Below are 20,198 nucleotides of genomic sequence, written 5' to 3' on the forward strand. Positions count from 1 at the left end.
TTAATGGTTTTAGGCATAGTATCTACTAGCTTTATCTAGAAATCCAACATTCGGTTTGTAACTCATCTTGTATGTATATACTTTTACATGAATAAATATTTTATTTTATTTTATATACACACACACACACACATGCAGGGTATTAAAATGCCCTGCAGTAAAGTACAACATTGAACGAGCATAAAATCTGTACCTAGATACTAGAGCAAATTTAACTGGCAATAATATGTATTAAATCAAATGCTTGAGATGAAAGTAATTATTTTATTAACCATAAGTACATTCCTAGGTACCCGGCATATGAGAATTCGTTTTCTGTTGCCTGTGAAGTATAAGCGAAAGAAAGCATGCCCAAGTCGGATCACTGGTGAACAAGCGCCTACTCTCTGCCACAGATAGCCATTCCGAATGTATTATGTCGATGACAATTTGAGATATGAAATCGGTTCCCAAGTACACGCCCTCGGGAGTTTCTTCCTGATTGCCTTCACTCCTGGTGATGTTTAGGTCCATGTGATTTCTTATTTCCATCTGGTTGTCTTTCCGTACCCTGGTGGGAGTTGGTGTTTCCCGAGCCCCGTGCAGGTGTTGGTAGATTCCGCCCGTCAAAAATCAGGTCATCATGGCTGATCTAGATAGTTTTTTCGCTAAAAAGGACAAGAAGAAAGTGAAGGGGAAGAAGTTTACTACTACTGATGAAATTGCCCGTCGACTCGAGGACTGTGAGAAGAAGTTAGAACACCAGCAGGGCCTCAAAGTTAAGCCAGAGCCTGTTAAAAAGCTGGAAGAGAACTCCGAGACCTCGCCTGTGGTAGATGAACCCCACAGAAGGTAAAACTGCCGACTTGACACGAGCCTAGTGTGGTGGCCAGAGTATGCATGTGGGGCCAGCCTGCAGATTTCTTTGCTTGCTTGTGTATCGCATTAATTTTGTAGTCTTTATATAATATAAGTGTATATAAGTCAGTCTACATCATCCATTCATTAAAAGTTAGCCAATCCTAGCCTTTTCCATCCTATCGTAATAAAGATAAAATTCTACGTTTTAGTTTTTTTATAACAAGTTGTGAAAGGTGCGACATAAATGAGTTGCCACGGTAGAACGTGTTGTATGTTTCAGCAATGCACCAGTCGTGTGACTTGCAAAAAAATAGGTGTAGCCTCTGCTCCTGTTTTCGTGGCCAAGTAAATGTCCCTGCCTTACTAACCTAACCACGCCCTGTCTAGTCTAATGTAACTTTGCTTCCCTCCTCGTGCGCTGTAATCCTCTGGCTATAATCATTTGACTGGGCAAAGTGCCTGTGCAATAAAATAGCTCCGGCTATTTTGACCAAATTATTTGTTTTAAAAATTACGTATTTGTTTTATGAATTAAAATTACAATGAATTAATTATATGCCAATATTATGCAATGTGCTTTAAATTCTTTGTATATAGTGAATCGAGTTAGGTTCAATAAAGATATACATGTATTTTAAAATTTGTGTGAACTTCCTCGATACCGATACCTTGATACCTGGTTGATGGGGTTCTGGGAGTTCTTCTTCTCCCCAAGCCTGGCCTGAGGCCAGGCTTGGAGTAGTTTGGTCCATTTTGGCCCACTAAGCTGTTGCTTGCAGTGGCCCGCAGGCCCACATACCCACTACAGCCCGGTTGGTCTGGCACTCCTTGGAGGAAACTATCTAGTTTCCTCTTGAAGATGTCCACTGCTGTTCCGGCAATATTTCTTATGCTCGCTGGGGAGGATGTTGAACAACTGTGGACCTCTGATGTTTATACAGTGTTCTCTGATTGTACCTATGGCACCTCTGCCTTTCACTGGTTCTATTCTGCATTTTCTTCCATATCGTTCTCCTCCTGTTCACACTCAAAATTGTGTGTAACACCTGGCTGTTAACATAGCTAGCTTAACTTTATCACCAGTATTTCAGTGATATTAATATTAATCATTAAACATTAATAATTGCAAGCCTACCCTATGTATATTTTATGTAGCTACTGTATTTCTATATCTTCATAGGGTTCATTCTACATCATCACAACCTTTTTTTAAAGATCTAGGGGTTCCCAATCTTTTCCAGGTCATTTTATACTTTTGCAAGAAAATGTCAATAACCCCCCTCCCCCAACTTAGCTTTACACTCGATGTTTTTTCATATGAATTTTCACTGAATTCTATTACTTCAAATAAAACATACCTCAAATGATTTAATTAGTGACTAATGATCTCCCCCTCCCCCCAAAAAAAAGTATGAAAACGATGTATGATTTGGAAAAATAAGTCGGAGGTAAAAGCATTTGACATTTTCATGTCAAAACAAATATTACCATTACAAATATTGTGGTGCTGTCTTTCGATCAAACACTTTTTGGGTTTGATCCCTCATGGAGGCGGAAACAAATGGGCAGAGTTTTTCACCCTGAGGCCCCTGTTACCTAGCAGTAAATAGGTACCTGGGAGATAGACAGCTGCTACTGGCTGCTTCCTGGGGGTGTGTAACAAAAAGGAGGCCCGGTCGAGGACCGGGCTGCGGGGATGCTAAGCCCCGAAATCATCTCAAGATAACCCTCAAGATAACCACTGTACTGTATCTCTGTACCTCCGTGTGATCCCGCACACGATTGCTTGATGCCCCCTTTACTATTTGTTGGGGTAATTACTGACGGCACACCATAGATTGCACACCGAATGGAGTTTTTCAAGTCTTTGATTTTTGACAAAAGGATGAACACTTATAAATAATAAGTAATTTACTTTGTAATAAGTGCATTACAGTATTACAAAGTCTAGAATAAATGGGGTATCATTTTCACCCAAAACACACTTAAACTTTCTAATTGAAACTTATCTTTTGCTATGTTAGTTCTCATAAATCTTTCTTGAACTCTGTAGGGATATCGGCTACATCACATTTGAATGGATTCCTTTTCAGAACCATGGTAAACTGATTGGTAATTATTTCTTGGAACTCATCATCTGAAGCATTTAGAGTTGCTTTGTTATCTCTCTATCTTTAGGGCCTGTTTGAAGGAAAATCCATATCAGATTTAATCCTCCTCCTGGTAGCATGTCTTATATTTGAGTCATAAAATGTATATTTTATAACACATCAAAAGGATAGTTTGACCATTTTACCCTCTTCTGTCCTACCTTCTGTGTCCAAATTCATCCCCCCCCGTCCCCTTACCCACCTGCAGGAAATTCTCACTTTTGTTTTAAATAATCCTAACCTGGTGAAAAATACAAGAAGTTTTTATCATAGTTCATAAAGTGTCAGAGGGACAGGCAGCCAGCCTATACAGTGGTACCTCCATTTACGAATTTCATCCATTTCCAGAGACTGGTCGTAACTCAAAAATTTGTAACTCGAAACAAATTTTCTCATAAGAAATAATGTAAGTTGAATTAATCCGTTCCACACTCCCAAAAATATTAACTTAAAAATACATTTTGTACAGAATACTGCTAATATTTTTCATATACAAAACAATCGGGTATAAATATAAACCATAAAATAAGTGAACATTTAACTACTGAGGACTCTTGTTGGTATATGGGAGACAGTGAGGAGGGAGGGAGGAGCGGTGTTGGTGAATGGGGAGAGTGAGGAGGAGGGAGGTGGTGGTGAGACTGTCCCGTTTGCCTTAAACGCTTTCGTATCTACATCACTGGTTCCAGATTTTTCTTTCACACAATTCACTGCCTCTGTTATGTAGGCAGCCAGTCAGAACCAGTCATAACATGTCAGTTAAGCATTTAGTCAAGACCAGTCAAAGGCAGTCAAGCATTCACTGTTATAGTAGCAACCGGTTAAGCATTCACAGTCAATCAGGTATTCACAGTCAATCCGGCTTTACAGTTGCAACCAGTCGGTTTGCAAACCGTAAGTTTAATGTCAGGCACTTGGAATGTGCCTCGCAATCTATCAGCTGGTAGCAAGAAAGCCCACCGTATTAATACCGTACATATGGCTGGGAGGAGTACAGGTGTGCGGGGGGGGGGGGATTGTGGGGGATGAGATGGAGATAGTGAGGAGGGTGCAGAAACTGGTGCGTGGGATGGGGGGTCTTGGGGAGGGACTCGGGGGTGACCAACTCCTGTGTTAATCCTAGTCGGGAGCTGGTACACTCTCAACACTGTTACCCACCCTCCCACTCTGACTACCCACCCTGCTACTCATCTGCTAACCCACTGTCTCCAGACCATCCTGCTACCCACCTGCTGTGGCCCACCCACTTGTTCTGTTCCGACCCACCCTGCTACTCATCCATCCACTCTTATCACCTGCCCACCCACTCACCCTCCATGTGTTCTTCCCTTACACGAGTCTAGTGCTGGCATTTCTAAAAGATTTTCTTTCCCTCCCCCCCCCCCCCCCCCACTCTGCCCAACCACTTGGGCTGGACGGTAGAGTGACGATCTTGCTTCATGCAGATCGGCATTCAATTCCCGACTGTCCAAGTGGTTGGACACCATTCCTTCCCCCCGTCCCATCCCAGATCCTTATCCTGACCCCTTCCAAGTGCTATATAGCCATAATGGCTTGGCGCTTTCCCATGATAATTCATTCCTTCCTTCCCCCCCCCCTTTTTACTCACCAGCCTCCCTGTCCCACTCGCCTGCCATCCACCCAGTTTGCCCACCATCCACCCAGTTTGCCCACCATCCACCCAGTTTGCCCACCATCCACCCAGTTTGCCCACCATCCACCCAGTTTGCCCACCATCCACCCAGTTTGCCCACCATCCACCCAGTTTGCCCACCATCCACCCAGTTTGCCCACCATCCACCCAGTTTGCCCACCATCCACCCAGTTTGCCCACCATCCACCCAGTTTGCCCACCATCCATCCAGGTCGCCCACCATCCATCCAGGTCGCCCACCATCCATCCAGGTCGCCCACCATCCATCCAGGTCGCCCACCATCCATCCAGTCCCCTCATCATCCATCCATCCATCCAGTCCCCCTCACCATCTATCCATCCATCCATCCAGTCCCTCCACCATCTATCCTGTTGTCCTCCCAAATACAATATTCAAGTGCAATCATCACTAGGGGGGTGACACTGGTAAATTGAAGTTCTGTGCCACCAGGAACCACGTGCTCGGTCGACCCTTACTTGTATCAACAAAAGTCGCAAGTCGAGGCAAAGGTCGTAAGTCGAGTAAAATTTTCAGACGAAATTTGGGTCGTAACTCAAAAAGTGGGTTCCACTGTATACAGTACAGTATACATGTTAGGCTTGTATCAAGGTTCCCTTTCCCTTCCCAGAGCAGAGTACTGACCTGCCTCAGGATGCAACTCCACAGCAAGCTGACTAACTCCTGGATACCTATTTACTGCTAGGTGAACAGAGGGGTCATTAGGTGTTAAAATTGCACCAAAACATTTCTGTCCCAGGGATTCAAACTTGGAATTCTCAATTGTGAATCGAGAACAAACCCTACTGTACTACAGGTATATCCCCCTTGTATACACTGTACTGTACTTTCAAAGTGCCTGATGTTAGTAATGTTATCAGGTACCCTCTCGGGATCTTTATTTGGATTCACTTTGGATATGTATAACAGGGAGTCCATTATTTGGATAATGGACTCACTTTTTTATGTATACCAGTATACAGAATTAATAATGCACTTTTAATGATGGTACATTTGCTAGGTACATTTTTTCATGATACGGTCAGCCACGTGCTTTATGAATACCTGTTATCCGAAAATGCCTGTTATTCGATTGGGGGGTTTGTTTGGATAAAAAAGTTTGGATAACTGGTGGGGTCTGAATCAAAATGTGCAATAAAGATAGAACAAGTTTGCCCAGTGCCCGTACACAGCACCACTTGAGCAGTGTTCATACGCTAATTGATGGCTCAGAAGCTTTCAACTGCCATGGCATTAGGTTCGTTAGAGTACACGGTAAAAGCAATTTGCTGAGGTTACCTGATCGCCACTAATCTCCACTTCAGTCAACCCAATACATTACTATCATCCACCACCACCTTTTCTATCTAAATAACTTGAAGATTATAGTTGATGGAGCATTGTTAGCAAGCAGGTCTGAACTTGATTACAAACAAAACACTGTTGAATTTGTGCAACAAAATTGTCAATTTTTTCCCCCTAATTTTTCAGGATGACAAACCACTTATCTGATCACAACATGTTATCCATTCGATCTCAGTCCTGAGGGGTTCGGTTAGCATGTGGCTGATAATATTTGCTAGAACATGTAATTTTCTTCTCAAATATAATACAAGTCCCTTCTGGGACAGAAAGGATTAACTTCCCTGATGGTGCAGACTTGACCCGCATTTGAAAGCGATTTGGTTCAGGTTCGTATCCTAGCCAGGGAAGTGCCAATCTAGGTGCCAATCCTTAACTTTTCTGTTCACCCAGCAATAATTGGTAACCTGGTTGTTAACTGATTAGGTTGTGTTTCAGGGAAAATTAATGGGTAAAATTTACCATTTCCTTCCTATGGGTAAGCTTTTCCTTACCATAGGAAGGGAAAGCTTTCAGCCTGCTAATAAGAAGTTGGAAATCTACTGTACCTGTAAACGTGTGTAAAAAAAAAAAAGATGGGGGGGGGGATTGCGATTTTATATTATTTTTATTGGTTATATCATAATGGCTTCATGTACAGTATTTAGCAACACTTATGGGCAGGTATAGAATTGTACAATAAATAATTTATATTTTTTATTATATCACTTTTCATATTATTGGTGTAAGATTTCTTTGTAAATTTTTTAGTCAAGAAAAGTAATGGGGCTGAGAGAAGTGTCTAGAGTGAAAGGGTTAAGGGTTAATACGGTTGACTGCAAGTTTCCAATAGTGTTTATCACATGCCTTACTGTTGTAGCTTATGCTGTCAATACCAACTCAAGCTGGCCTCCTTTTAATTAGGGTAAAATCTCAAGTAGCAAACAGCTGTCATAGGCCAAACTATTTAAATTGTTTATATTTTTCATATAGTATTTAATAATAGAATGTGAAGAGTTTGTTATAGCTTAGCTGTCCATTTAGAGTTTGATCTAATAATTTTAAAGTTTGGAATAACTGGTGGGAATGATGAATAACTGAAAATATGAAAATGATGAAAATAACCAATTTGGAATGAACATTGTATCATATTGTATATTTAGAATAACAAGTAATCATGCTTCTTTATATCTAGGAAGAGGAGGAGTGGAATGACTTCAAGGATGAAGCTGACAGAGATTTAACAGACTTGAAAATCACCAAACTCCAAATAGAGGATGAAGAGGAAGGTGGGGGTGGTTCTGCAGATGATGACGGAGAGAAGGGGGATCATGGAGACCGCAGAGATGGGGTTTGGAAGACGGAACCATCACAGACGCCACAGGTTGCAGTGGTATGTATCACTCAAATGAAATCAAGAAAAAGTTTTGATTTGGCTTAGAAACGGTATAATACACTGAATAAGCATTGTAATTTTGAGTATATGCAGGGTAAAGTAACCTGCATTGTGGGGAATATTTGTACAGTAATGTATGTATGATCATTGTCAAATTTTAGACATTAAAATATATATTATGCATGAATGTCATATTGTTCCATATGATCTTGTATCAATCGTGGTTTACTCTTTTTTTGTCGAGTTTCCATGACTTCTAATCTTGATGTGATTATGAGCTTGCCTTGCCCATTCCTGGTTTTAGTTTAAACAGGTTTAGGTTAGTGTTAACCTAGAATTCATAACGTGGCAACCAGGGGCCAGATTCACGAAAGCACTTACGCAAGCACTTATGAACGTGTACATCTTTTCTCAATCTTTGGCGGCTTTGTTTCCAATTATTAAACAGTTAATGAGCTCCGAAGCCCCAGGAGGCTGTTTATAACAATAACAACAATTGAATGGAAAGTTTTCATGCTTGAAATCTGTTTAATAAATATAACCAAAGCCGTCAAAGATTGAGGAAAGCTGTACACGTTTGTAAGTGCTTGCGTAAGTGCTTTCGTGAATCTGGCCCAAGGCCGCTTTCATACTGGACTATGGGGCAATGTCTGGGAATCTTTGCTGTGATCAGAGCATGCTTTCCATATTTATTTGCCATGGTGCAGGAACCATTTGTATTGGATGGTGCTGTATGGAGGGTTGATGTACAGGTTTTTATTTTGCTCATACCTATTCTGTCCCCTGTATACCTTCCCTGTTTGACTCTAAAGGTAAATGTCTCACTTGGGTATGTTTTGTCTGCAGTGTTTGGGTATAATACTTGTGTGGTGCTAATTAAAGTGAGTGCTGAAGTATTTGTGGGGAAGAATGCAGCTTTTCACGGCTTCCTGACTGACTTCTCTACTTTTAATTACCTAAGTGTAGTTACAGGATGAGAGCTACGCTCGTGGTGTCCCGTCTTCCCAGCACTCTGTCATATAACGCTTTGAAACTACTGACGTTGATGTGTTGATGAGGTTATGTCCAGCTGGAATCATTTGGCAAAATTTCAGTCAGGTTTCCTTTTGAATTTTTGGGCCTGTACCATATATCTTGGTGGATGAGATAACGCTTTAATCATAAAAAAACACCAAAATTACGGGTTGCCTTGTAGACCAAGTATGAAAATAGGGGCCTTAAAATTTTTCTCAAAATACAGTGCCACCATAAAAATAGGGTAAACCAATAAAAGCATTGTAAAATATAAAAAAAAGCATCACATAATTAAAATCCTTCAAAATCACTAGCTTCATCATCCGAGGCAGAGAATTAGCCAAGCATGTCCTGAGTCTCACTGTTTACATTGTTTTCATATGGGTCCCATTCTGAAACTGGTGAGTCGGTTTCAACTTTGTTGTTAGTGTTCCATAATAAATCGTCCTCCATGCCATCCACTGCATTAGATGTACTGCACATTTTGAAAGATTTTATTACTCTCCCATAATCCCATGAATTGATTACAAAATCACAGGTCACAAAGTGATGGAGCGTGCATATCTCCACCTTTTGTAAAGGATTTTTCAGCATTCGTCATCCAATTCTTACATTCTTCATGCACATAATCTTTATATGGCTTGTTCAGGCTGATGTCTAGTGGTTGCATTAGTCAAACCACCTGGTAAACAGGCAATCTCTGTATACTTTTGTGTTATTGCTTCTTAGTGTTATCAGTTAAATGACAGAAACATATTCCAGATCAAACTACTGTACGTTTGTTACATATACTGCCTGGCTGCCTGTTCCATGCGTTGTCTATCCATAATTTTACATACTAACAGTTCAAATGATTTACGGGTAATACATTAAGGTTTGATACCTTATTACTGATAATACATTCAAGGTATTTAATTCATTGTACTGGTATATCATTGTCTGGGTGTTTGGTGCTCACCAATCTAAGCTTCACCACAGATGGTTATTGTATTTTGGGGTTGTCTTGTATCACTGATGTAAGCTAAAATCATGCAACTCAAACTTAAATTCGACAGTTGTCTTGTCTGAAAGTCGCCTTATCCACTGAGATGTATGGTATTTGTTTTTTGGCCACTTTGATCAAAGATGAAAATGGCTCTGAGGTTCGGCATAAAGAGAGGTAAAATGTGTACGATATTCTGCCATCTTAGTTTTCCTTTAGTATAATACTGTAATAGAATATTTAGTACTAAGCTTTGCAATGTTCTGTACTTGTTTTTTATATACTCCCAAGTAGGTTCATGCTCCACAACATTCAGTACTGTACACATTTTGGCTTTCCAGTACAGTATCTTGCCTTGTTGGGACAAGTTAAGTGAGAAGGTTGTGGAGGCTTAAACCATTAGTACTTTAGTTTCAAAGCATTATTTGACAGAGTACAGTATTGGGAAGCTGGGACACCACAAGTGTAGCTCTCTTCCTGTAACTATACTTAGATAATTACTAAGGTAATTACTACACACTGATGAGAGAGATCTAAGGGTGGTTCTAGATTGAAAACTATCACCTGAGGACACACAAAAAACATTGTGCGAGGAGCCTATACTGCACTTTTCAATATAAGAATTACTTTTAAATACATGACTGGTGAAATACTAAAGAAATTGTTCATGGCATTTAGAGGCATTAACCCTTAAGAGGCAAGGCGCTTGCAATTATAGCCTGCGACACTCCCAGGTGCAAGAAATAATTTTTTGTTCTTAATTAAAGTGTTCATTTGTTCCCTAATCACAGGAAAAAAATACAAAAATCATAGGTGACATATTTTGGCCGCAATACGGTGGGGAAGTCTGGCAAAATTGAGGCATTGACTAAGCAAGTGTCAGAGGCTGTCTGTTTTGCCTGAGCTGTCAGGCAGGAGTTGCTACAAAGAATTTACCTAATTACAGTATTTCAATGTCTCAGATTGATTTTTTTTTTTTTGCAGTAATATTATTCAATAGTGTGTAGTGTGATATATTTATATAATGTGTGATCCAACTGTACAACTAATCTGGTATGGTGAGTCCAGACAATAATTGAGGTCGCCACACAGTCAGCAGACGATGCTACCACCCTCCCTCACCAAGATTACTCCTCCCAACATCACTAATTATCACCACAATCCTGCTAATTGTCAAAATTCTAGTCATTTTTTATCACAGTCAGGGGTCTTCTGTAATACTATCATCGCTAAATAATAACAGTTACATATATATTTTGACATTTTTAGGCAATGCTGTGGTCACAAGCTGAACAGCAGTGCTTTTAGCTCATACTGCGTGCACCAGCATTGGTTGCTCACTCAGTACTGAGGCTCTCACACCCAAGAATGTTGCCCATGATTTAAAAAAAATTACGTCTGTTTACTTTTTAAGAGTCCTAAGGAAGTTGATGTGAACCCCGTGTAGCCGCGGGACTTTTAAATCTTTCGCGGTACTCCCAACCATGCATAGATGTGGTGCACCGTCCCGCAATAATTACTCACCCCAGCTATACTGTATATGTATTGCACCCTTAAAGGGTTAAGTATACCGAAATTAGAGGAGAGAAGAAAGGGGATATGATCACCACGTACAAAATAACAGGAATCTATAAAATTTATAGGGAAGAATTTCTGAGACCTGGAACTTCAAGAACAAGAGGTCATAGATTTAAACTAACTAAACAGAGCTGCCAAAGAAATGTAAGAAAATTCACTTTCACAGACAGTGGAAGACGGTTGGAACAAGTTAGTGAGAAGGTTAAGGAGGTCAAAACAGTCAGTAATTTCAAAGCGTTATATGACAGAGTGCTGGGAAGACAGGACACCATGAGCATAGCTCTCATCCTGTAACTACACTTAGGTAATTACACACATGCACGCACGCCCCCCCCCCCACACACACACACACACACAACCACACTCATGCACGCATGTCCCACACACATGACCCCGCACGTGCACATGTCCCACACACATGACCCTACACATGCATGTCCCACACATGTGACCACACACATGCATGCATGTCCCACACACATGACCACACACACGACCACACACACGACCACACACACGACCACACACACATGCATGCATGTCCCACACACAACCACACACATACACGTATGTCCCTCACACAACCACGCAGATGCACACATGCCCCACACACAACCACACCCCTGCACGCTCAATCACACACATGCCCCCTACACACCACATACATGCACGTCTCCACCTCCCCCCTAAATGTGCACACTTCATACACACCCTATGCATGCACACCACATACGTGCACACCACACTTAACAAGTACAATATCAATAAGGTGGAACCCTGAAGCTATATCTAGCACACTGCAAGTGTACAGTTACATAAGCACACTCAGAATATAAAATGTTTTCTCTTTAAGACTGTTCCAGTAGTAGAACCAGAGGAGAAGACCAGGCAACCACATACACTCAATTCTTCCTATGTCCCTCCTCACATGCGCAATATGTCTGCCTCTCCGCTGCCAAAGTCAAGTAGGTTTTCATGAATTTTTCTTTTTGCAGTGCACAGTATTTACTTAGGGTTAAGAATATTTTATATGGTACAAGTAATTACTTTCTAATTGTTTAATTTTTCGGTTAAAAAGGGGTTTTGATTATCTTGGAATATTGCTAGTGATTAATATTACCATAGGAAAGCTTCTCTAAAATCCTTCAAAATTGTATTTAAAGGTAGTCCTTCACAGTAAAGATATTTTATTCTCTTGCAGCACCGAGGAGGAATCGAACAGCTCCTGACATCAACAACGAGATGGCCTTCCCTTCACTCTCCGATGCTCAGGCTTCCAATCCAATGGGTGCATGGGGCAAAAGAAAGTCAAAGTTAGTAATATTTTTATTCCTTAATACAGTTTGCAGAAAATTTGGTACAGGAATTGTCCGAGTCTGATGTGTAAATATAATTACCAACTTACCTATAAAGTGGCACCACAATCATGTTATAGGAACAAGAATTTAATCAAATGAGAGGAAGGAATATGGAATAGTGAAACTGCAGAGAAAATTATCTACAGGACCAAGATTCATTAATGTTAGGACAAATTAGGCCAAACATTAACCCTTTTACCTTGAAACAAGAAAGCCTGCTTCACGAAGAAAATCTTTCTCTGTAATAGGTTAGTTTTTACAAAAAAATATTACATCGAAATAAGTTTCTGTAACATTCATCCAGACATCTGACCTTCTGGATTGGAGTTCGGATCTGGTAGCTGCATCCATTTGGCAGTGATAGAAGAAAGTGTTGCCCATTGCAATAGATGTAAATCAGTTAGGAATAATTAGTTCCTGTTCAAGGTTGCCACTATTTTGAGTACTATAATGATTATTGGCAATATTTTGTAAAAATCTATAATTTAATGGAAATGTTCGAGTACTAAAAAGAGCACAAATCAATGAGAAAAAATATTACATACCAATTGATTTAGGGGAAAATAGAAATAAATTAAATTTTAATTTCAATGTTTTGCAACAAAATTCCTAGGCAAAATATGCTTCTTTCTTGTACTTACGATATTACATACATTGGGAACACTATTGCCTGGTATAGAAAATGGAATCAAAAGAAGATTTAAAATATATTTTTAATGTCTAAAAACATGTTTAATGAATTCTCAGGGTCACAGCCAAAAAGGTTCCAGCTTCTATTTTACGGGGCATGACTGGTATTTGAACGTTTCCTTTCACCCGATGCCTTTTTTTTTTTTTTTTTTTTTCTTTTTTTCTTAGCAGTAAATAAGTTGTGACGGTAACGCGTTGGTGTTCGGCTGTTTAAGGCTAGGGGTATGGCCTCGTCACATAGTTATAAAAAAAAATAGAAAACTGGAACTTCGTCTGTGGTAAGGTAAGGAGAAGACACACAAAACACAAGTAAATTTTAACAATGAAATTTTAATTACGTTAAATAAATCAAAACATGAAAAAATGGACAAACAAATTCTTATAATAAAATCAATCAATCAAAATAATAAGAATAATTAAATGACACAATGAAAAGTTACGTTAAGATAAAATAACAAGAAGTGCAACACAAAATAAAGGGAAGGTGCTGGAATATTGGCTTTAAGCTACCACCTCTCTCAGTACACGCTAACGTCTAGCCGGGAGGAGTGGTAACCACGAAAGCACTGAACATTCTGAGGTCTGAGGTCGTGGCGACCCCAGACATCAAGTAGTATGGGGGGGCGAGTGCAGGTGCAGCCAGACCGGCGACCAATCAGCGGAGCCGGTAGCGATCAACAGGTAGTTTGGCGGTTTGAGTCCGAACAGGTGTCTCTGGCTGCAACGTTTTGCGCTCTGGCAAACCTTGCTGGTGTTGTTGTCGTTGTTGGACATTTCTTCCATAGTAGTATTATATAATTTCAACGACGTAATTATGGAGGGAAGAGCAGGCTCAATCTCTTGAAGGAGATTATCGTCACAAAGTAGTGTACCTGGGAGTTGTGAAACTGTTGTGGATTGTATTCTGGTGAAGGTCAAAAGTTGGCCAGGGAATAAATACACAAGGGCCGTGACGAGGATTCGTACCTGCGTCCGAGAGCATCCCAGACGCTGCCTTAATCGACTGAGCTGTGACATGGTCATTTGTTCATTTGATGCATCACGCAATTGTGATTTGTGTGTGTATTGGCCAGAGAGTTTGACCTTGATTAGCCCAATAGATTTCTTATCTACGAATGTGGGAACCAAACAACAACCTCCTTCCCCCCCATTAAAAAATAAAATCTATTTATCGAGTGTATTTGATATTCTGTATAATGGGAAGACTTGGGTAAATAGTTGGACTATTTTTCAATTATAAAGCACTGAAAATTGAAATTTATTTTAACTTGTATTGCTTTTCACCAATTTACTTTAATTAATTGTACCATAGGAAAATGTAAGTAATTTTCTTACTATAGGTGTAAAAGAAAAAAAAATTAAGTTTTAGGACCATATAGACCCAAGAACAGTATAGGGCTGAAACAAGTGCAATAGCACAAGGGTTAAGAAGATTGATCACTTATACTTAATTATTGTAGTGAGGGAATTGTAGACCATTATTTCTGTTATGAATTTTGTTTAAGAATTACAATTTGAAGTTTCTTTAGCTATTTTTGGTCTAAATATACCTGCTTGATACCTGCTTGATGGGGTTCTGGGAGTTCTTCTATTCCTCATGCCCGGCCCTAGGCCAGGCTTGACTTGAGAGAGATTGGTCCACTAGGTTGTTGTTTGGAGCAGCCCGCAGGTCCACATATTCACCACAGCCCAGTTCGTCCAGCACTCCTTGGAGAAAATTATCTAGCTTTCTCTTGAAGATGTCCACGATTGTTCCGGCAATATTTCTTATACTCGCTGGGAGGATGTTGAACAACTGTGGACCTCTGATGTTTATACAGTGTTCTCTGATTGTGCCTATGGCACCCTTGCTCCTCACTGGTTTTATTCTGCATTTTCTTGTTGATTATTGAAGAAATATTATTGAAGAGTTTTCATCGTTTGTATTGAGAAGATCTACTGTACTTATTTGTTTCATATTTCATGTTCCTGTAATATTGCTATTTAAAATAACTTCATTAAGTATGAACCAAGTTAAACAGTAAATTGATTGGTGTTTGCTTGTTATGGTTGTACTAGCAAAAGGAAGTAAAGAGGTGCTCCTCCATTGATCTAGAATTAATAGCTGCACTATTAGTACATTATTATACTTTCATTCTCTTTCTTTAATTCTCCAATATTTTGGATTTGAATATTCATTACCTTCTTGGTTCTTGCATTATAATTTGAGTTTTTCTTTTAGATTAAATATTTTGAGAATTTTGCACAAGGCAAGCCTCTCAGGGATAGTAAGTCTTTGGAGTAAACACTTAGAAACGGGTTACACTGGACTTTATTTTATAATTTCAATGATCTAAAGCTGTGATCTTTGATTTTACAGCAATGAAGGTTTTGAGAGCGTGAGGCATGGATCAACCCGTTCAATGCAAGAAGACTACGCAGCACCTAAACTTAGTACGGCCAACCGTTTTGATGCTCTCAGTGACAACAGTTGAGGCGAAGGACGGATAGAATAGTTAGGGCAGTGTAAGTGAGCACTAAGGCAGGACCCAAAAGATGCTACAGTCTTAAATTTTTTTATTTAAAAAACAACTTCCTCTTTGTGAAAGGGTTAGTACATGAAGAAAAATTCTCTGAGGAGGAATTGTAGATCCTGTTTTTATTTTCAGTATGAAGTATTTTTTTAAAGGTATTTAAAACTACGTTGTGATAGAAAATAAACATTGTTGAACAAATTTAACTGAATATTTTTTTTTAATATATTAGCCCATGGTGTGAACATAATTTTCATAGATCTGTGGACTTTTAAAAAAGATAAAGTGCAGTATATATAGATATATTCTATCATTATTTTTAGTTTCCAAGAATTAAATCATTCTACTTGTCCATTACTAAATATTTTGTTTTGTGATGGAAGTAGAAGAATGGGTCATATTGGTTAGACAGCTCTTGCTAGATGTCTAAAGGAGACGGTGTATCATGAATGGGAGTAAATCTTGTTCCTTGGCAACCAGTCTGACTAAAACTAAATGGACATCCTGTGGTTGTTTTCATTACTATATTGTCAGATATTAGTGGTGTTGAGGTATAGCTTTTGAACATTTTACACCCTACTGGCACTTGGAAAATGTTATTTTTATATATTTTATTTCTAAAGGAAATACCAATGTAGAAAAAATTAATATACTTTTTATTTTAATAAATTTGCTGCCAAAGGCATTAAGTCATATGGTGGGCCAAAGAAAAGTGAATTCCTGTTGTATGTACCTCCTTGGAAAACTGTTCTTAATTGTGGCATATGCCAGAGAACCAAATAATGCTTGCATATTGAATCAGCAGAACTAGCTCTTACACTTAACATTTGGTATTAGGATGCATATATCAAAGATCACATCAAATTCCAGCAGTTGCTCACACCACGACCTGCTGCAGTGTCTTGGAGCATGTGCTCTCTGCTCTCCAAGAACTGGTTAACACTATTGTCTGTTAGTGTATTACTAAGTTTATTTGAATCAAATTCTAGACTGTGTCCAGAAAAAGTTACATTAGTTTTAAATGTTTACAATACTGTATATGTATTGAACTGCATTGCTGGCACTATACTTACAGTACTGTATTTGGTATCAAACACACAAGGCTTGAAAGTTTCCAGTCATGTTTACGTAGCTTCGGTCTGAGTATCCAGTATAATTTATGAATACCTTGTACAGTTTTCTGTAACCAAACTTTTGCTAAAACTGACCACCATGGCTGTGATTTCTGTCTTTATGCATCAACCATATGTGGGTTCTTCCTGCACATTATCTGAGGGATCAACTGAAAACAAAATTTATTAAAAGTATGGTTGTGAAAAAATCATAGGCATTTGGAATAACTAAGATATTGATACGAGATGACCATTTCACAAAAATTATCATGGATCTAATTTGAAATTCTATTTTCTAGATGTAATCTTGTTCCCCTTGTTGGAAAAAAATGCTTTCCTGATATTAACTTAATTCCTTAGGGAAGGGAATTAGGTTTTACGAAGCAATCTGAGATTCTGGTATTGTATATTTCCAAGATTGGTCTAAATTAAATTTAACATGGGGGGGGGGGGTCACTGAATAAACTTTAGTTATGGTGTTCAGCCGTAGACCCAAATTCTAACGGGGGCACCATAATACAGGAATAAATTCATAGCCTGTGTGTTAATTGATGACCAATATATATAGTTCTGTAAGAATACTGTTAGTGAAGAATGTACTTTTTCTGAATATCTTGTTCATTATTCATAGAAAGAAATTGTTGTTTGCATTGGGTCTGCTGGTCCTTGGATATCCGATATTTATCCTATTAACAAAATGTAGCTCAAGTTGGTGATTCTGTGGTACATAATGTCCTGGTGACTTGGTACCCCTGACATTCAGCATGCAGTCCTTGGAGAATCAAAGCTTCCTATTGTCATTATTATGGTGCAAGGCATACAAGTGAAAGTGCATGTTGAGTGCAAAATTTGCATGATTGTGCAGTGTGAGCAGTGTGCATATTTGTTTCCACTCAGCATGCATGCACAGGATGCATGCATGTTAATGTGCAATGTGCATGCTTGTGTGCATACAGCGTGGGGTACATGCACCAGTTATGCTCGCCTGCACACATCATACACTCTGCCATAAAACATGCGAGCTAGTATTCGTTCATAGCCATAAAACATGCAAGCTAGCATTCGTACATAGCCATAACATATGCGAGCTAGTGTTCTAAGATGGCTATGATGAATTATGATAGTCTTGCAAGACAAATGTATCATTTGTAAAGACAATCTTGTATACTGTGAAATAAGTAGTCTTTAAGATAAAATAAAATGATTCCTCCTTTAGGCATCTGTTTTTCTTTACATTTGAGTTTTGTTTTTCATAAAATATTAAGCAAGGGCAAATGGATAGGTTTCTTTTATTAAATGTACTGTATAAATTATATACTGTATGTAAAAATATATATATGCAACAAAATCTGGAACACACAATTATCTAAATGCAGAGAAACCATAATAGGAAAAAAAAACTTCATATATTACATCTTCAGGTAGTAAGATATAACAATGAACAGACTTGTTAGTACTCTTTATACAAATGGAACAAGTTGGGTAAAAGGACATGCGTGATTTGAACGTCATTACCTGTTAATTTTTTATTTTTCCTTAAACCATGTTAACAATGAAGATGTCTTCATTTATACCTACCATTGCTAACATTATTATTTAGTGTTTAATCAAATTAACATTTATTTCTTTCTAGAAAAGTAGCTAGTAAGAGTAATGATAATCACCCATCTGAACTACAATGAAGTTGTAATAAATGAAAGAGCTTGGGAAAGTGTTTTTAATTGTCATTTTAATTAAATGGTATTTTTTTTAATGGAACCAAATTTAATAGAATTTAACAGGTATACTGTACAGAGAAAAGGAACTAAAATTGTCAGATTAGTATCAAGAGAAAGGAAAGATTTCTACAGATGTATATTGTGACACCTGTCCTGTTCCATTTGTCAACTGCCAAGGGCTTGTGTGTTCTTGTCAGTTTATGAAGTGTGTTTTTCAGGAGAATCACATGAAATTTTCATGTCTGCAAGAAAAGCCAGAACCTATTTTTGGAAAGCTATGATTTTTAAGGGTGCAATTTATAGGTATTCTTTCTCAGACTATTTCTTCTTCCCATTTGAAAGTGCAGAGGCATGTAGTTCTTGTATTACTTTAATAACGGCAAGATGATTCCTCTGTGCCTGTTGAGTCTCGGGTCTTCCTGAAGCCATTGAAGCTTATGGTACTCTGTGCTTCTTTCTCACAACTTGTGTGGAGTGAATTGTTATTTTGAGCTTTGTGATTAGTCTTGTCCGTTTTATTAACTAGAGCATTTAGTATGTGGGTCTCACAAAGCCTGAAATTGCTTATTGCACCACATCTTGCTCCTGCCTGGCAGATATTTTATTTATTATTGTTTATCATATTGTTAATTATTCATCAAATTCTGACTAACCACAAAAATTATAACTGTTTTCTCGTCAGTACTGTGATTTTGAAGAGGCCATTACTTTATATATATCACTGGTATTCACAGTGCTGTGGTGCTGAGCAGGTCCAAGAGAGCTTGACATTTGTAAATGAGTAATTAATTTGTTAAGTTTTTAACTCTGTATATTTACAAAAAGTGGCCAGACTACCTTAGGACATCCTAAAGAGGAAAGTTTTGTTCTATAACTAATTTGATTGTGTTGGATATATTAAGAGGCCAAGTTAATTTTTGGGACTTGGTTATGGAAAGGTAGACTGGATGATGAATGTAAAAGCTTATTTGAAATGACATTTATTAAAATTTTGTGGAAAGGGTCATGTTGTTTTAGTATACAAAAGGCTTTGTGAAGTAAGAAACATCTTTATTGGGTCAAAGCTTCTATATGCCACTAAAAAAAAAAAATCTTTGGTATGGAATTGATGAAGATAGCAACATGTATATACAGTAGAAGATTGCAAAGGTTTAATTTTAGGCAATGAGTGTTTTTATGAACTGCAAATATTTAAATTTAGGATTTTTTTTAATGCACTACATTTACATGCCACTAATTACCATTAGACATTCCATGAATAGCAAGCAAGATATTTAAGGGGAGGGAGGAATCCAGACTAAATTAGGATACCAACAGTTCTAAGAACGCTACACTTCTAACCCTCCCTAAAATTTGTACACACACAAAACACACGGTAAGTATGATAATGTGTTGAACATGAAAACATTTGGAATTTTGTTTCATTTCTGTGGTGTTTTCTGTATTTACGTATCACAGAATTCATGACTTGCATACATTTGATGTATGTTGTGCCTAACAGCCATAACCACACTGCTTGGTCTAGTAAACGAGGCCCATTTTGGCTTACACCTTGGGTAATTTTTTTCAAATTTTTTTAGAAATTAGTGTTACCTGTAATGTTATTTATATATTTTCAAAACAAATTTGCAACATAAGCCTAGTTTTGCTTGCGTGAGGCAGTACAGGCATTGATAAATAATCAGCATGTTTAGGTAAAGTGAAGTTTCTAAGTTTAGTTAAAACATAAAAATCTGTTTAATGTGTATTACAATGAAAAACAGAATCCAAGACAAATTTTGAAATTTTTAATACTTACTAAAATTCAGCTGGTTAGGCACCGGCTATTAGGTATGACATAGCGTGCACGTATGT

The 20,198-nt window shown here is 38.3% G+C and overlaps 1 protein-coding gene across 1 annotated transcript; it reads left to right on the forward strand.

The window, feature by feature from the left end:
* Positions 1-475: 475 nt before the first annotated feature.
* Positions 476-19,347, forward strand: LOC123763612 (protein CDV3 homolog). The gene is made up of 6 exons (XM_069304489.1): positions 476-831; positions 2,021-2,081; positions 7,179-7,376; positions 11,807-11,918; positions 12,155-12,266; positions 15,361-19,347. Exons 1-6 carry the CDS (start codon positions 623-625, stop codon positions 15,473-15,475), a joined length of 807 nt encoding a protein of 268 aa, XP_069160590.1. The 5' UTR covers positions 476-622; the 3' UTR covers positions 15,476-19,347.
* The last annotated feature ends 851 nt before the right edge of the window (positions 19,348-20,198 follow it).

Source organism: Procambarus clarkii, chromosome 52 (assembly GCF_040958095.1).
Source record: "Procambarus clarkii isolate CNS0578487 chromosome 52, FALCON_Pclarkii_2.0, whole genome shotgun sequence".
NCBI classification, from domain to species: domain Eukaryota; kingdom Metazoa; phylum Arthropoda; class Malacostraca; order Decapoda; family Cambaridae; genus Procambarus; species Procambarus clarkii.